This window comes from Vipera berus (genome assembly GCF_964194415.1).
Source record: "Vipera berus genome assembly, chromosome: 1".
Taxonomy (NCBI): domain Eukaryota; kingdom Metazoa; phylum Chordata; class Lepidosauria; order Squamata; family Viperidae; genus Vipera; species Vipera berus.
In genome coordinates, this window is record NC_138202.1 from 191,131,760 (window position 1) to 191,147,376 (window position 15,617).

Sequence of the window (15,617 nt, forward strand, 5' to 3'; positions counted from 1 at the left end):
AGGCATATGTGGGACCTTCTATGTGATTCTGGCATATGATGCAGGTGGTTTTTTTTCTGAGCATAAGCCATTACGGTATTAGAAATGTACAGCTTTGAATCCAAAGAAAGCAAAGGTACTTCAGATCCTCCATCGGCATCTTTTCTATATTTGTTGGCAGTTCCTTAAAAGAGTGATGCTTTTTCCTGGATTTGTATATGTGAACTCAGGAAGCAGAGACAGGGCAGTGACATTACCCTGTCATTATCCCTGGAAAAGGTGTATCCTGTAAAAGCAGCTGCCAACAGATAAAGCACAGTATTCACAGCAGATCCAAAGCAGCTTTGTCCTTTGATCCAAATACTGAAAACTTAGGTATGGCCACGATCATGCTCTGAATCTGATAGAGCTTTGGATTCAAAAATAATATTTTAATAAATTGGTCTAGCAAACTTAAATCAGAGCACCTACACTAGATAATAGAAGGTGTGACTGTGAGATGTTCCTAAATTTATATGCTAATTTTGAAATGCTTCTTTACAGAATCAAGCCTGCAAGGAGAATTTGAGAAACTGGTAAACACTCTAAATTCTGAAGCTAATACTGACTGCCATAAAGAGAATCTCCTTTCCAAGGCTGCGTTGAAAAGTAAACTGCCTATGCAAGATGGCAGAGAACTGAAAAAACAACATAAGAACATTCTTGAGTCAGACAGCACAATAAAGGGAAAAACTCAGAGAAACAGACAAGAACTTGCTTGTATGAAGGAGGCAGCAGAAATTGAGACATGGCCAAAGAATGAAGAAAATCCTTGTTTGCTGGATGCCACAAGGGAAGGCAATGTAGGCAGGTTTCTTAATGTAAGTTTTATTTCTTTACTGCTTTAGATTCATTTTATATAGCCACCTATCTCAGCCAATAGCTTTGGGCAGTGAGCAATATTTAAAATCAAAGTTTAAAAATATAATTATAACCATAAAGATGAAAATATACAGCAGCCAAGAAAAATGCAGCTATCACTAACACAACCGGGAGATGTATCCCTTCATAGGCTCAGGGCCCCAGGACTTCAGAGCTTTATGAAAGGGCCAGCAAGGATGGGGACATCCTGATCTCCAGGGGGCGAATGTTCAGTACTGTGGGTGCTACAACAGAAAAGGCTCACCTTCTCGGCCCTGACAGCCAACATTCCTTAGCTGACAGGACCCAGAATATCTCCATCCTGCTTGGCCAGACAGGTAGAAACAACTGGGGAAAAATGTTTCCTTAAGTAACCCGGTCCCATGACGTGAAGGGTTTTAAAGGTGACAACCAGCTCTTTGAATTATATCTGGAAGCACACTGGCAACCAATACAGTTCACATGCACTGAGTACAGCACACTTTACTGTACATGCAGCTAATATTATGCTAGTTTTGAAAAATGGTTTGTTACAGTTTTGCTTGCTATGTGTTGAAATAGCAATAGGGATAGCAATAGCACTTAGACTTATATACCGCTTTGCAGTGCTTTACAGCCCTAGCCCTCTAAGCAGTATACAGAGTCAGCATAGTTTTACTTTTATTGGTTTGTTTGAACTCAGTAGTAAAAAAAAAGTCACCCAAGAAGTGTGGACAGTGGGAGAGTCACTAATCTCTTACACCCAGTGAGCCAGCAGCATCAGCTACAAAATTACAAAGTCCTTGTATAATTTATCAATTACAAAGAAATAGGACATGGAGATTCATCGAATAGAGACTACTGAAGATTATTCTACAGCTGATAAGAGAAAAAGATAAGCATAAAGAAGAAAAGTGTAATCAATTACTGTGAAAGTCAGGTCTGCCTGCTTTTGATATGGCAGGAAGTCAGGTCTCTAATTGGAATTTTAATATTTTGATCCCTGATCCTAAGGCTGAGGAGTTGATAAGGATGCTAATGAACAGAATCTTTAAGAGTGTTATCATACAGTTTCTTGAAACACAAAGGTTGAGAGGGTCTTGGAAGAGTGATAGAGCTAACAACGTTTAACCAACTAAAGCAAAGCAAGAGATGTTAATAAATAGCATATGAAATATATAAAAAACAGCACTATGGTTTTATAACCTATTAATACTGTATACACAGACTTTGTCCCTTTATGAAACCATTTTCCTCCTTTGTCCTTTTGCATTAATGATGTTTAACACTACACAAAATACTTTACCCAGACATTCGTGCCTGACTCCATGTGAAAAGAAATGATCCAAATGTGCACAAAAAGTATATTAAAAGAAAACAGGTGCTTCTATTTTAACAGTTATTTATTTTATTTATAGCACAGCTGCTCTCCTAATCTCTTTGTACAAAGTGTATTTGTAGAGACTCACAACAGAAATTTCCCCTGGGTGGCATTCTTCACAAAGAGGTTTGACATATTTTTCTTTGTTAACAAATCCTAAGCATAATTCTGTGAGCAAAAATAGATTTCTACTAAGAAAAAAAATGTATAAAACTGAATATTTGTTCTGTGGTTATCTTGTACTAAACAATACAGAAGGCAGAAAATGGAATGCTGTTACAGATGAGCCATATTAAAAAGAAAAAAATAGCAAGAGTTTTATCCCATTTATATAAAGGCAAATAAGATGCAGCTCTATGACTGTCTGATTTTTATAGCATAAGTGATTGAGTTTGGAGTAATATATTTTTATGTCTGCACCATAAACAATTCTTGATATTTCAAGGAACTGATGAAGGAAGCTATTTTGGGATTTGAGTGTGCAGCTGTATATAGTATGTATTGATTAATAGCTATTTTATCTTAGAATGTTTATTCATAACTTTAAACACTTCAGTTTTTATCATGGGTAAATGCTCTGAATTTTTTTAGATGTTATTAAATATTAACTATATTAATTATAAATCAGAGAGGAAAAGCATGATTTAAAGTGGATTTGCAAACCATTATTAAAAAACCAATAACATGTTTTAGCTGTTGCAGAAGAGATATTTTTCCTGGCTTTCAGTTCTTACTAATGTTTTCCTGCATGATCTGCAGGGACAGAGCATACTTTAGTGAATTAAACCATGATTTCATTTGTTTCTGTCAGGACCCACCCCAAACCACGTCTTAGGAAGACAAAACTCTTGGAGCCAAATCTTAGTCCAAAAGGAATCTTTACTATGACATGCTTGGTTGTAGGAGGCGAGACAGGACTTAATATTTCCACGAAGTAAACCCTTATAAAGAGTTCCCGGTTTAACCCCCCTTAATCCCCATTTGGTCAGTCCCCCATCCTTCCTCTCGTATCATCCATCTCGTGGGAAAAAGGAAGTTAGGACCCTTTTGTTTATTGCTGTCTTCCGTGACAAAAGCCAGATGCTAGCCCCCCCTTTTGTTTCCCCAGTTCAAAAGGCTTCTCCTTTCCTTTGAAATGCCTATTGCCGGTTCAATACACATCTATCCTCTTCTCTTCAGGAGATGGCAGAATCCATGGGATAATGTTTGAAACATTCCATTTATGAATATGATATAAATGGATTCTGACAGTTTCTTTAATCTTCATTAAAAACAGAAATCTTGATTAGTACTAAGCATTATGTGCTAGATATTCAAATTTAGTAATTTTAAAATTAAAATTTAGTAACCGGTTAATATGACAGGCCGGGGGTTATTGCTAACACTTTGGACGATAGAGGGATCTTGGCAGATTTGAATATTGGGCCATAGCAAACAAAATATAGGGTTTACTGCCTGAGCAGGGGGTTGGACTAGATGACCTCCAAGGTCCCTTCCAACTTCTTCTTCTTCTTCTTCTTCTTCTTCTTCTTCTTCTTCTTCTTCTTCTTCTTCTTATTATTATTATTATTATTATTATTATTATTATTATTATTATTATTATTATTATTATTATTATTATTGTCATTATTATTATTATTATTATTATTATTATTATTATTATTATTATTATTATTATTATTATTATTATTATTATTAAATGCAGTTCAGTGGTAAGGAAGGTAAGATCCTGCACTTAGGTAGAATGTGTGTCCTAATGAACCATCACTTGAATATGAGCGAATGGTGATGCTGCAGCTGCCAAAATTTACAATGCAGTCCTAAGCTGCATTAACAAGAGAGATAGCATCAAGATCGGGAGAAATGATAGTACCACTTTATACTGCACTAGTGAGATCATGTTTGGGAATACTATGTCCAAGTTCTGATCACCAAGATAGCTATACGTTATGTGAAGAGCAGACATTGCTGCTTCCTTGTTGGCAGTCTTAAGCCCCATCCCTTATTTCTCAGAAAACGCCCATATAAGTAAAGGTAAGCGTAAGTCCTCATGGATTAATTGCTATTATTCTAATTGTGTGGCATGTTTCCTTTGCAGGCTTGTAAAAGCTGGAACTGAACTTACATGGGATTATGGTTATAAAGCTGGAAGTATGCCTGAGACAGAGACTGCCTGCCAATGTGGGAGTCTGAAGTGTCAGAAAAAAATCTTGTAGAGTTTTTGTATGTGTTAATCTAGAACCTGATGAAATGGGCAGTATATAAAGAATGTTTTTTTTTAAAAAAAGGATTGATACGCACAACCTTTTTGAATCAAGGCACAGGTACTTCCTGTGTGTTTCTTGGAGAGCATAGAATAGAAGGGGAACTCATCAGATTTGCAGATGACACCAAACTGTCAGGAGCAGGCAACACCCCAGAAGACAAACTCAGGATCCCAAAAGATCTTGACAAACTTGAACAATGGGCCCTATCCAACAAAATGATTTTTAATGGGGAGAAAAGCAAAGTTTTACATTTAGGCAGGAAAAATGAAAGGCATAAGTGCAGCTTAGGGAAAACCTGGCTCAAAAACAGTAACTGTGAGGGGGACCTTGGAGTCCTAGTGGATTTGGATGATCATTTGAATATGAACCAGCAGTGTGCAGCAGCAACAAAAAAGCTAATATAATCCTGGGTTGTATAAACAGGCATAGAATCAAGATCACACAAAGTATTAGTACCGCTTTATAAAACCCTATTAAGACCACACCTGGAATACTGCAACCAATTTTGATCACCATACTACAAAAAACATGTTGACGCTTTGGAAAAAGTTCAGAGAAGAGCAACTAAGATGATCAAAGGCCTGGAGACTAAAACATGAACAGCTGCAGGAGTTGGGTTTTGCTAGTCTAAAGAAAAGAAGAAATAGGGGAGACATGATAGCAATATTTTAGTATTTGAGGGGCTGCCACAAAGAGGAGGATGTCAAATTATTCTCCAAAGCACCAGAAACAGTGGTCGGAAGCTAATCAAGGAGAGAAACAACCTGGAAACTTCATTCCCACTTCCGGTTTGCCGACGCCAATGCCGCAGACCTTTAGAAGGTGAGTTCCATCTTCCACGTCCGATTTCACATCGCTGGGGGACCCTGGAAAGGGTCAAAAGTCACCCTGTAGGGGCAACCAGCAAGGAGGGGATCTCCGCTTGATCAGGGGAGGGCGGTAGCCCTTCCATCCAATCCAGCGCAGCCCTCCAAACCGGCGGACGAAAGACCGGTGATAGAAATATGGCTCGTCACTAGGCCTCAGACGGCCGAAGTCAAACTTACCACCAGGCATCTATAAAGCAGCACGGATGAGACTGGGTGAGATCTGAACCTCTCTTCAATCCTATTTTTTCCACCTGTATAATCTGCCCAAAGTATTTTCCCCCCTGTAGAGAGGAAAGGGAAACTCTATCCCACTCTCTAAAAATAGTGGTGACTGGCTATCCAGGGAAGTTTAAAATGTTGAAACAATAACCTGATTTTAATTGGATTTTTATTTTTTTAAAATTTGATTTAAATAGGATTTCCTATTTTTATTGAAGATTTGGGTTTTTACTTATAAAAAAGATGTAAAATTGGAAAAAGGACTATAAAAATCTTGGCTTTAAAAAAAAATTCTAAACGGTATGGGCGACATCTTGTGGCTCAACCTGATACTACAACCTGTTATTGTTTAAAAGAGACTTGGCTTGAAGCCCAGACTATAGATAAGATTTGTAACCTTGACAATCAGCTGTGAGTACCCCAGATTTTATTTATGTTAAAAGCAATTCATGAAACTATTCTTAATGGTGAAATAAGAGGCTACAAAAAAGAACAAGATATACCTAGATATACGAACCCAAACTTTGATCACAACCAAAGAATTAACTACACAGAATATAATAGAGGTGGAGCAATTAAATACTATAATAGAAGATTCAACTGACCAACAAACACAGTTAACGGAAAACCTAGAAAAGGGATTGACAACTTTGAAAATGGAAAAGTCTTTTTATACAAATCAGAAGAAACCTGAGGACCAAGAAGAAGAACAGACTAAAGGGAAGATAAACATTTCAGGACAACTACGTCAAGAGAGAAAAATAGAGAGACAACTTGTTAGCCCCTTCAAAAAAATGGTGACTGGACGGCCGTTCTTACTTCAAACAATATATATAATAACAGAGGGAGATCTATACAATGATTTAAAAGCACGGCTATGGCAGGCGAATTGGCAAATAAAGAAAGCTAGAATAAGGCTGAAGAAAATTGGGGCCTTGATTTATTAGTAAGGATTAAAAAAGAATATACTCGATTTGACAAGATATGTATTTTGAATATTAGATTATGTGATAAACTGAGATAAAGAAAAGTTTGGTTATTTTAAAATTTGGAAATATAAATACTAAAAGTTAAATATGAATATTGATTTTTTATAAAGGTTGAATGTAAAGCTATTTAAGATATATATAAGTTAAAAATATATTGATAAAAGTAACAAACATGTTTTTACTTAGCTGATATAATAGGAAAAATTTAATGTAGTAGATTGAGATTTATATTAAAGATATAAATAAATAACATAAATCTATGTTATTGTGTTATCGATTAACCCAGCCGCCATGTTGCTTTTTAAATACTGAAATGTAAAACTAGAAAATCAATAAAACTTTATTTAAAAAAAAGGAGAAACTTCCTAACAGTGAGGACAATTTACCAGTAGAACAGCTTGCCTTCAGAAATCGTGGGCGCTCCATCACTGGAGGTTTTTACGAAGTGACTGGACAGTCTCTTGTCTGAAATGGTATAGGGTCTCCTGCTTGAGCAGGGGGCTGGACTAGAAGACCTCCAAGGTCCCTTCCAGCTCTATTCAAAGCCAAGGATGCCGCCGCCGTCCCGTTCGGAGACCTGCCACGTTCGTCAAACATGGACGAACGCGGCAGCTGTGCAAACGGGACGGCGGCGGTTTGGAGAGTGCGCGCGCACCTCTCCCAAGCCGCCGCTGTCCTGTTCGGAGACCTGCCGCGTTCGTCAAACATGGACGAACGCGGCAGCTGTGCAAACGGGACGGCGGCGGTTTGGAGAGTGCCTGAGCAAGATCCAGCTTTGCAAACACTGACCTGCCTTGCAGGGATGTGAGGATGCTACTGACTGCGGGGACCGGGTAGGAGTGGGCGTTCAGGGCTGGGTTGATTGTCCCCTTATAGTCCGCGCAGATACGGACCTCGCCATTCGCTTTGAGGGGTGTCACGATGGGAGTTTCCCATTCTGCTCCATCGACCGGAGTTAACACCCCCTGGTCTACCAGCTTGTCTAGTTCCCGCTCTATTTTGTGCTTTAAAGCAAACGGGACTCTCCTAGCCTTCATTCTGATGGGCTGGACCTGTGGGTTTAACTTAAAGGAAATTGGGGAACCTGTGTATTTCCCCAGCTGTTCATCAAAGACATCTGCAAACTCTTCGCAGACAGTTTCAAGTGAACGGCAGCTTCGCGTCTGGTGAATCCCGGTGATTACAATGCCCAGCGCTTTGAACCACCCCAACCCCACGAGGCTGGTTCGCTGCCCTTCAACAACCAACACATTCAATTTGCCCAAGAACCTCTTGTACTGCACCATCACTGATGCCTCCCCCCGAACGTTTATCGGTGAATTTTGGAAGTCAGAGAGGGTCAGTCTGGATGACCTCAAGGGAACCCGCTGGCCACTCCGCTTGCAAATTGCTTTAAAAGTTCTGGCGGAGGTGATGGAGACGGCCGACCCCGAGTCCAGTTCCATCGTGCAGGGGACCCCTTAATTTTATTTTTGGGGTGTCTGCGGACCTGTGGCAGACGAACTCCGCTTCCACCTCATGCAGGCTGTCCCGTTGCTTGCTCCTGCAGACCGACGCGATGTGCCCAGTCTTCCCGCATGCTCGACACTTTGCTGATTTGAAATGGCAGGTAGACCGGGGATGCTGTCCTCCGCAACTTGCGCAGCGGGTAGACCGGGGGCTGTTCGCGCCGCAGCCGGAACACTGGGTAGCCCGGGGTTGTCTGCAGCCGCCGTGCTGGGTAGACTGGGACCCGCAGCCACAGTGCTGGGTAGACCGGGGCTGGTTCACGCCGCAACCAGGGAACTGGGTAGACCAGGGGGCGTTCGCTCCGCACCTGCATTCCTGGTACTTCTGATCCGCCGCGGCCGGTCTTGCTTCCCTCGAGTTGTCTCGGTTAGTGGCAAAGGGCCGAGGGGTTCGGTTTATGGCGTCCACTTCGGATACTGACCCTTCCTCCCCGCTGCAGCCGCTCAGTTGGTGGATGGTTCCGCTTGCCCTCGTGTCGGACTCCTCTGCCGCGTCCCAGGCTAGGAACTCCTCCTGGACGTCTCTCAGGGTCAGTTTTTGTTTGGCAAATAGCTTCTGCCGCAGTTTCCGCTCCCTCAGGCCGCAGACGATGCGATCCCGTAGCCTGATTTCTAAGTTTTCAAAATTGCAGAGACGGGCTACCTGCCTTAGGGCGGCCATGTACTGTTTGGCGGACTCACCTGGATGCTGGTCCCGCTTCTCAAAACGATACCGCCACGTGATCTCGGATGTGTCCAGTCGGAAATGCTCGGTCAGCTTGGCCAGCAGTTCATTGTAGCCGATGGTGTTGATGTCGTCCGGTGAGCAGAGACCGACCGCCAGCTGGTAGGTCTCCATCCCGCAGCTGCACAGCAGCACCGCCGCTTTCTGGCGGTCATCCTTGACCCTGTTCGCCCGGAGGTAGCACTCCAGCTGTCCCACGAAAGCCTCCCACTCTTCGGGACGGGTACTATTAAAGAGGGGATACTGACCCAGCTGTGCCATTTCGCTGTCTTGGGTCATCCTGCGTCCTGCTCCAGTGCTGCCGCTTCTCGGTTGCTGCTGCCGATGGGGCTTCCTCCGTGGCTAGCGATGTCCAGGGCAGGATCCCATCCTCGTCGCCAGCTGGGAGTGATCATGTTCATGTTACGTGATTCACTCCTGTGAATCCTCAGGTTACGAATGTAGTTGCAAAGATATTTTATTGGATCTCAACTTTACCAACCAAAAAGGAATTGGTAAACCAGATACACTGGTTCTTCAAGGTCAGGTCTACGAACTGCTGCTGAGAATTTCCAGTATACTATACACAATACTGCATCAAATGTATGAAGTACTGAGTCACATGGACTAACACACTAATATAGTAACAGCAGTTTCCTATAGTCATATTTGTAAAGATGGAATTTTTTTAAGCAAGCCATTGGCTATTGTGTGAAAAAGTAGTAATAAAAATATCCAATAGAATAACAAAAGATTGACTGGTATGTAATAGCAGTACACAAATGTGAATTATAATCATATTGTACAATACAGCGTTGCCTCTTCCACCCAAGTTCCTGTGGACCCTCATAAGCAAGAAGACCAGACTTGGCTTGGAGTGGCACACTGAAAATCGAGGAAAGGTTAGGACAAACAAGTGGTTCTAAAAGACAATAGCTGAAATGCGCTTATTGTATTTAATTAACTATATGTATGTTATTTTAATATGACTCAGTCGATATTTAATAATCTTATTTGTTGTATATTAAAGCTTTACAATTCAGTACCAATTTTTGCAGGAGTCCTAACAGCTTTCACTTTCTTAGTTGTATGACATATTTATCATAAGTCAATTCTTGTGTACACAATTTTGTGTGCTGTAACCTCCTATTATTTAATTACCTGATTACTGTGATAAAGAGTATTGACTTTCCTGTCATTCTTACTTTGCACTTTACTTGTATGTCAAAGTCCCAAAAGCTCTGGCCAGCTAACAAAGAAACAAATATCTTAATTATGTTATATCAGAAGTGTATTCCAATGGGCTTTTGATAGTATATTGCCTATGTAAGAATGGTTTTAATTCCTCTACTTCTCTTCACTTTCAGACTTAGTTCTAGATGTGCCAATAGAAAAATTGGCATTTGCTCATCAAACTTCAAAAAATGTTGCAACTTCAGCTATTATAATATATTGAATTAATATCTCCACTGATCACGTTATAACATAACCTCTCATTTGCTATTAAGAAGATAGAAAATTGTCTAATGTTATCTGTATTCGCTGCCTTGAATTGTGTGTAAAAATAATAAAAGGTGATAAATAAATAATTAAATAAAAAGGTCCATCTCATCTATGAACCTTAACTATCAGTAACTTCCATGCGTCTCCCTACATGGACATATAGGTGGTCTTCAATTTAACAACCGCAATTGAGCCCGGAATCTTGGTCATTGAGTGAAGCAATTGTTAAGTGAGATGTCACATGACTGCCTCACTCATCAGTTGCAATCTTAGACCTTCTGGTTGCAGTCATTAAACGGACAGAGTCCCAGGTAAGAAGTGCAGGTGTTGGGGAAAGACCTAGGTCCTAGGAGGTTCCACTCAGGAGCTGAAAATCCTCCCTTCTGAAATCCATACATGATTTTCAGCCCTGGAGGGAGAGACACGAACACACAGCCTGTGCAGGACCTCCCTGAAGTACCCCCACGCACTGTTTATCACTTTGCCTCTCTGCTCTCTGTTTGGACTTTGGCTCCCTCTTGCCTCGGGGTGGGGGTGGGGGGCTGGCTGACCGCACTGCTTGCCAAAGGATACCATCTCTTCTCTATGCATGGAAAGGTATGCCTTTGGCATTTCTGTACACGGAAGGGAATTCCTTCTGTGCACTGCAGAAATGGAGCTTAAATCATCAGGATCAGAACTCCGTTTCTGCACCCAGTGGAAGAAGGCCATCTCTCTTCTGCTTGTAGAAGGGAACTCCATCCACATGGGGTGCAGAAACAGAGCAAAGATTAAGTTCTCGGCTCCAGTTCTCCACTCCTTAAGAGGATGTCATCCCTTCTCCACACACAGAAGGGAACTTGTGTGGGGATGCAGAAACTGAGCTTGAATCATCAGGATCGGAGATCCATTTCTCCACCCCACCTAAAGAATTCAGCTTCCCTCCACAATCAGCTCTTTCAACCAGTCCCAGAGACAAGAAGGAGGCCTCTTGGCAGATAGCAGCAGCTTTTCAACCTTCCCTGTAAACATCTCCATTGACTTTCTGGGCAAGCCAGCAGAGAAGAGTGCAAATGGCGATCACATGAAGGCACCAGTTGGCAACTGGGTATAAGTGAAAACAGGTTGCCAAGCACCCAGATTATGATCATGTGTCGGGGGGGGGGCATGTTTTACAAGAGCTGAAAGTGCTTTACAGGCCACAAAGCACTCTGAGGCTGTCGTAAACAACCAGTTGTAAGTTGAGGACTACCTGTATAAAAGGATGTTTCTATATAGCAAAGCATGTGGCAGTCCCCTGAACCATGGTTCTGGATTGATTATGGCAATTATTATTACTGAATCGGTTAGCATAAAATGTACAGTAGAATAAAAAAGCAGCAGTCCATTTTTTCCATTAACCATATTTTGCCTTTATTTTCTTTGGGTCCATATTTCCAGTAGCCTTTTGGAAAAACAAACGAAGTTAATTTCTTGACTCTGCTTATATATATATATATATATATATATATATATATATATATATATATATATGTGTGTGTGTGTGTGTGTGTGTGTGTGTGTGTGTGTGTGTGTGTATGTATGTATGTATGTATGTATGTATATGTATATGTATATGTATATACTTTACTTAGAAAATACATTTCTAAGAGAGCAAGATCGTATATCACTGGGTCATCTGCTAGCAACAAAATACATTTTATTTTTAGGAGGTGAGATGAGGAAATTTGAATATTTAGAATTTAGCTGTTTTATATTTTTATGCTGAAAAACCATTTAAAAAATTCTGTCTATGGTTTTGTTTCCATTTGGCAAAGTTTCTAATTTGTATCTGTCTTAATTATATTTAAGAGAAAACTTTGAACTCTCATTAATTAACCATCTATTTTAGTTCAGAAAAAATGTTTTCACTACAATTCTGCTTATTCTTGGCTTTTAACCATTACAAAAACCTTCTCTGGAATGCTGAAGCCAACTTTTCACTAAGCTTATATTGATAACGTTAGTGTGTTCAATTAGGGGACTGGAGAATAAAACAGATAAAGAACGGTTGCTGGAATTGGGTATGTCTAATTTAATGAAGAGATGGACTAGGGGTGACATGATAGCAGTGTTCCAATATATCAGGGGTTGCCACAAAGAAGAGGCAGTCAAGCTATTTTTCCAAAGCACCTCAAGGCAGGACAAGAACCAATGAGTGGAAACTAACCAAAGAGAGAAGCAACCTAGAACTAAGGAGAAATTTCCTGACAGAACAATTAATCGGTGGAAGGAACAACCTGCCTCCAGAAGTTGTGAATGCTCCAACACTGGAAGGTTTTGAGAAGAGACTGGACAACCATTTGTCTTTGCAAAAAGCCTTTAACCCAGAAGAGGGAAGCGGGAGGGGCTAGATCAGGGCTTTTCAACCAGTGGTATGCTACCGCCTACTTTGCCACGTGGCAAGTGGTACTGACTGCTAGCCAAGTGTAGCAGGGGAGGGGAATGAGCCAAAGTGACCCAAGCCTGCAGGGTGGGGGGGGGAGGCAGCTGCAGCTGCAGGACTGTCTGGGTTTGACAGAATTCCAGGAATTGGCAGGGCTCCAGCTAATTGGCGAGCTAGAGGGGAACTGAAGAAAAAGTGGGGGGAGGAGAGGAGAGGCTATAAAAGGAGGTGGTTTGGGTGGGAAAGGGGAAAAAAAGACAACAGGGGAAGGTTTAATCCATTTAAACAAACGTAATTAGTTTGTTTAGCAAGTTTTCTTTGAAGGTAAACAGGCTTCATTTAAAGCTAAAGCTTTTTGCAATTGCTGGAGCCTTTCAGTCTCAGGTTGCAAATTGTGACACGTGAGATGCCTGAAGCAGCTTGAAGGGGGGGGGGAAAAACCAGTGTGTACCCGTTTCTTTATTTTGTGAGCCTTTCTTGCTTTGCAGGATTCCTGTGTCTTTAAGGGTATAGGGAAGGGAGTTTTTTTTTGGGGGGGGGGTGCATTGTGGAAAGAGTTCAGAAGGGAGAGAGGAAGAAAGGCCGACCAGCTAGCTCAGGGGTCTATAAACTCAGCAACTTTAAACCTGTGGACTTCAACTCCCAGAATTCCTCAACCAGCCATGATGGGTGAGGAATTCTGGGAGTTGAAGTCCACAAGTCTTAAAAGTGCCAATTTGAAGACCCCTGAGCTAGCTGGTAGTGGTGCTTATTAATAAACAGGGATAAATTCATCATACATTTGTCAGTGCAAAGGGAAAGTGATTCAGCAAAGGAACAGCCACCAAAGAAATTAAAACTGATACTTTTCTTCTTTTTTTCTACAATTTGTAATATTTTATTAGATTATAGAATAAAATACAAAAATACAAAAGCAAATAGTAGGACACAGTGGGGAGAGAAAAGGGGGGGGGAAAGTGAGGGGAAGAAGGGAAAAAGAACAGAGTTCTGTTGCAGTAGAAGGAAGCATTAACATTGAACCTCAACTTTTTACTTTTCCATATTATAAACTAGCCATTTCTATAACAAATGAATCTAATCAGTAAAACCCAAAATCCCCCAATTTTTTTTAGTCATCAAATTTTTGACACCTTGCTAAGCACTGGTGGTACTCAAATATTGTCATGTCCTAAAAGTGGTACAATCTGTGAAAAGGTTGAAAAGCCCTGGACTGCTGACCAAAGAAAATGTTTCTGTTACTTTAAACTGTGCTGTTCTAAGACATAGAGAAAGCCCAGCTAAGAATCTGCAACGCTTACTTCCTTTTTCCACCCCCTTTTTCTCCTTGGCTCATAAAAGTATGTTTTGTCTTGCTCTTCTGCCCAGTCTCAGCAAGAATAGTGTAACAAAGTTTTTAGGCTGATTGCCAACGCTTGTGCGTATTCAAAAATGAAATCAATGCAACTGAGCCAGGATAGATGAGAAGATTCAAACGAAAGAAAAATTTTGGATGTTAGTGTGTGAATGTTAGTAGCTATAAAAAGGAAAAATGTTTTGATTTGTGTGTGCTTTCCCCTCTGTCTGACTGCGTTTGAGAGACAGGAGAGAGACACCACGGCTTCTCTTTGATCAAAGAAATAAAGCTGTTTTTCCAATTGCCTCATGTTCAGAGTCTCATCGGGGATTTATTAGGATTCTGAGCTGAAAAAACTTACATCAGGAAGAGGGGCCATGTAGAGATGGAGGTCAAGGATATGAAGGGACCGTGCGCAGCAAACTGCCTGCCTTAGTATCTTGTTATTCACATGCTCTATGAGCTCATTCCAATTAGCCTTGCCAAGGACTGCAAAAAACCAGCTAGATATGAGAGACTCTGCCCTGGCTTGGGATGTTCGGATGTTCTTTAAGATTGACTAGTCCAGGGGTAGGCAACCTCGGCTCTTTTATGACTCGTGGACTTCAACTCCCAGAATTCCTGAGCCAGCATGGAAACCTCTCCCTTTCCCCTCAGCATGGCTGGCTCAGGAATTCTGGGAGTTGAAGTCCACGAGTCATAAAAGAGCCAAGGTTGCCTACCCCTGGACTAGTGAGTACACCAATGAACAATGCTTTTGCTGTGCTTTATTTCCTGCTTGTTAAAACTGTATAAATACAATAAACTCTGCGTAGGCAGGCAGGCAGACATTTTGGGACACCCTGCGATGACTGGTCTCTGAATCCCACAGGGCCAGCCTTGTTTTCAGCGCTGTCCTGGTTCAAGATACCACTTGTTCTTTGCTAAGGCTGTCACGTAGCCTTCCGGGAATTTTAGGGCAAGGAGAAGCTGCCCAAAGGGAAAACCTTTAAGAACAGAAGTCAGCAAAATGAAGTTTTTTTCCACAAAACGGGGATTCCCTGACTAAAACTAGCAACGGATCTCCAAGGTCCCTTCCAACCCTACGTTTTATTTTTTTAATTTTTTTACACGAAAGAAATAAGGTTAAACTCACGAGGTGTCAAAATAGATCGTTATTATCCAAAGGGGATAATAGACCGAGCGGAGCTGGCTTTGCATTTAGCCCGAGAGCAAGATCCCTCTTTCCGACGCTCAGTCCTGCGGGAGACGGCTCTGCTCCGACCCCGCGCGGGAAAGCTGCCCTTGTGAGCAATCGCTCTCGCTCCGCTTCGCCGGAGAGTTTCCGAAGCTCCGGTTCCCTTGCCCGGCCCTACGTTGTTCACCTTGGCCGTCTCGTCTCTTGCACACAGTGAGTGCACCGCCACCCCTTTGGTGCCAGGTGCTCCCACTTCGCTAGCAGACTTTTCAAACCTTGCCACGCACCGCTCTTCTTCCACCGCGGTCTTTTCCCTACCCCCGCCGCCGCCTCTCCCCTCAGGTCACAGGGGTCTTCAAACTTGGCCCTTTTATGACTTGTGGACTTCAACTCCCAGAATTCCTCA

General features: G+C 41.7%; 1 protein-coding gene across 1 annotated transcript in view; it reads left to right on the forward strand.

Annotated features, from left to right (window-relative positions):
- The window catches only part of SETDB2 (SET domain bifurcated histone lysine methyltransferase 2), a 30,506-nt gene extending 20,151 nt beyond the window's left edge, over positions 1-10,355 (forward strand). Inside the window, exons 11-14 of the mRNA XM_081313429.1 lie at positions 523-839; positions 2,277-2,365; positions 4,338-4,420; positions 10,162-10,355. Of these exons, the coding sequence (XP_081169555.1) occupies positions 523-839; positions 2,277-2,365; positions 4,338-4,420; positions 10,162-10,250 (578 nt within the window). The 3' untranslated portion in view covers positions 10,251-10,355. The remainder of the gene's footprint in view (positions 1-522; positions 840-2,276; positions 2,366-4,337; positions 4,421-10,161) is intronic.
- The last annotated feature ends 5,262 nt before the right edge of the window (positions 10,356-15,617 follow it).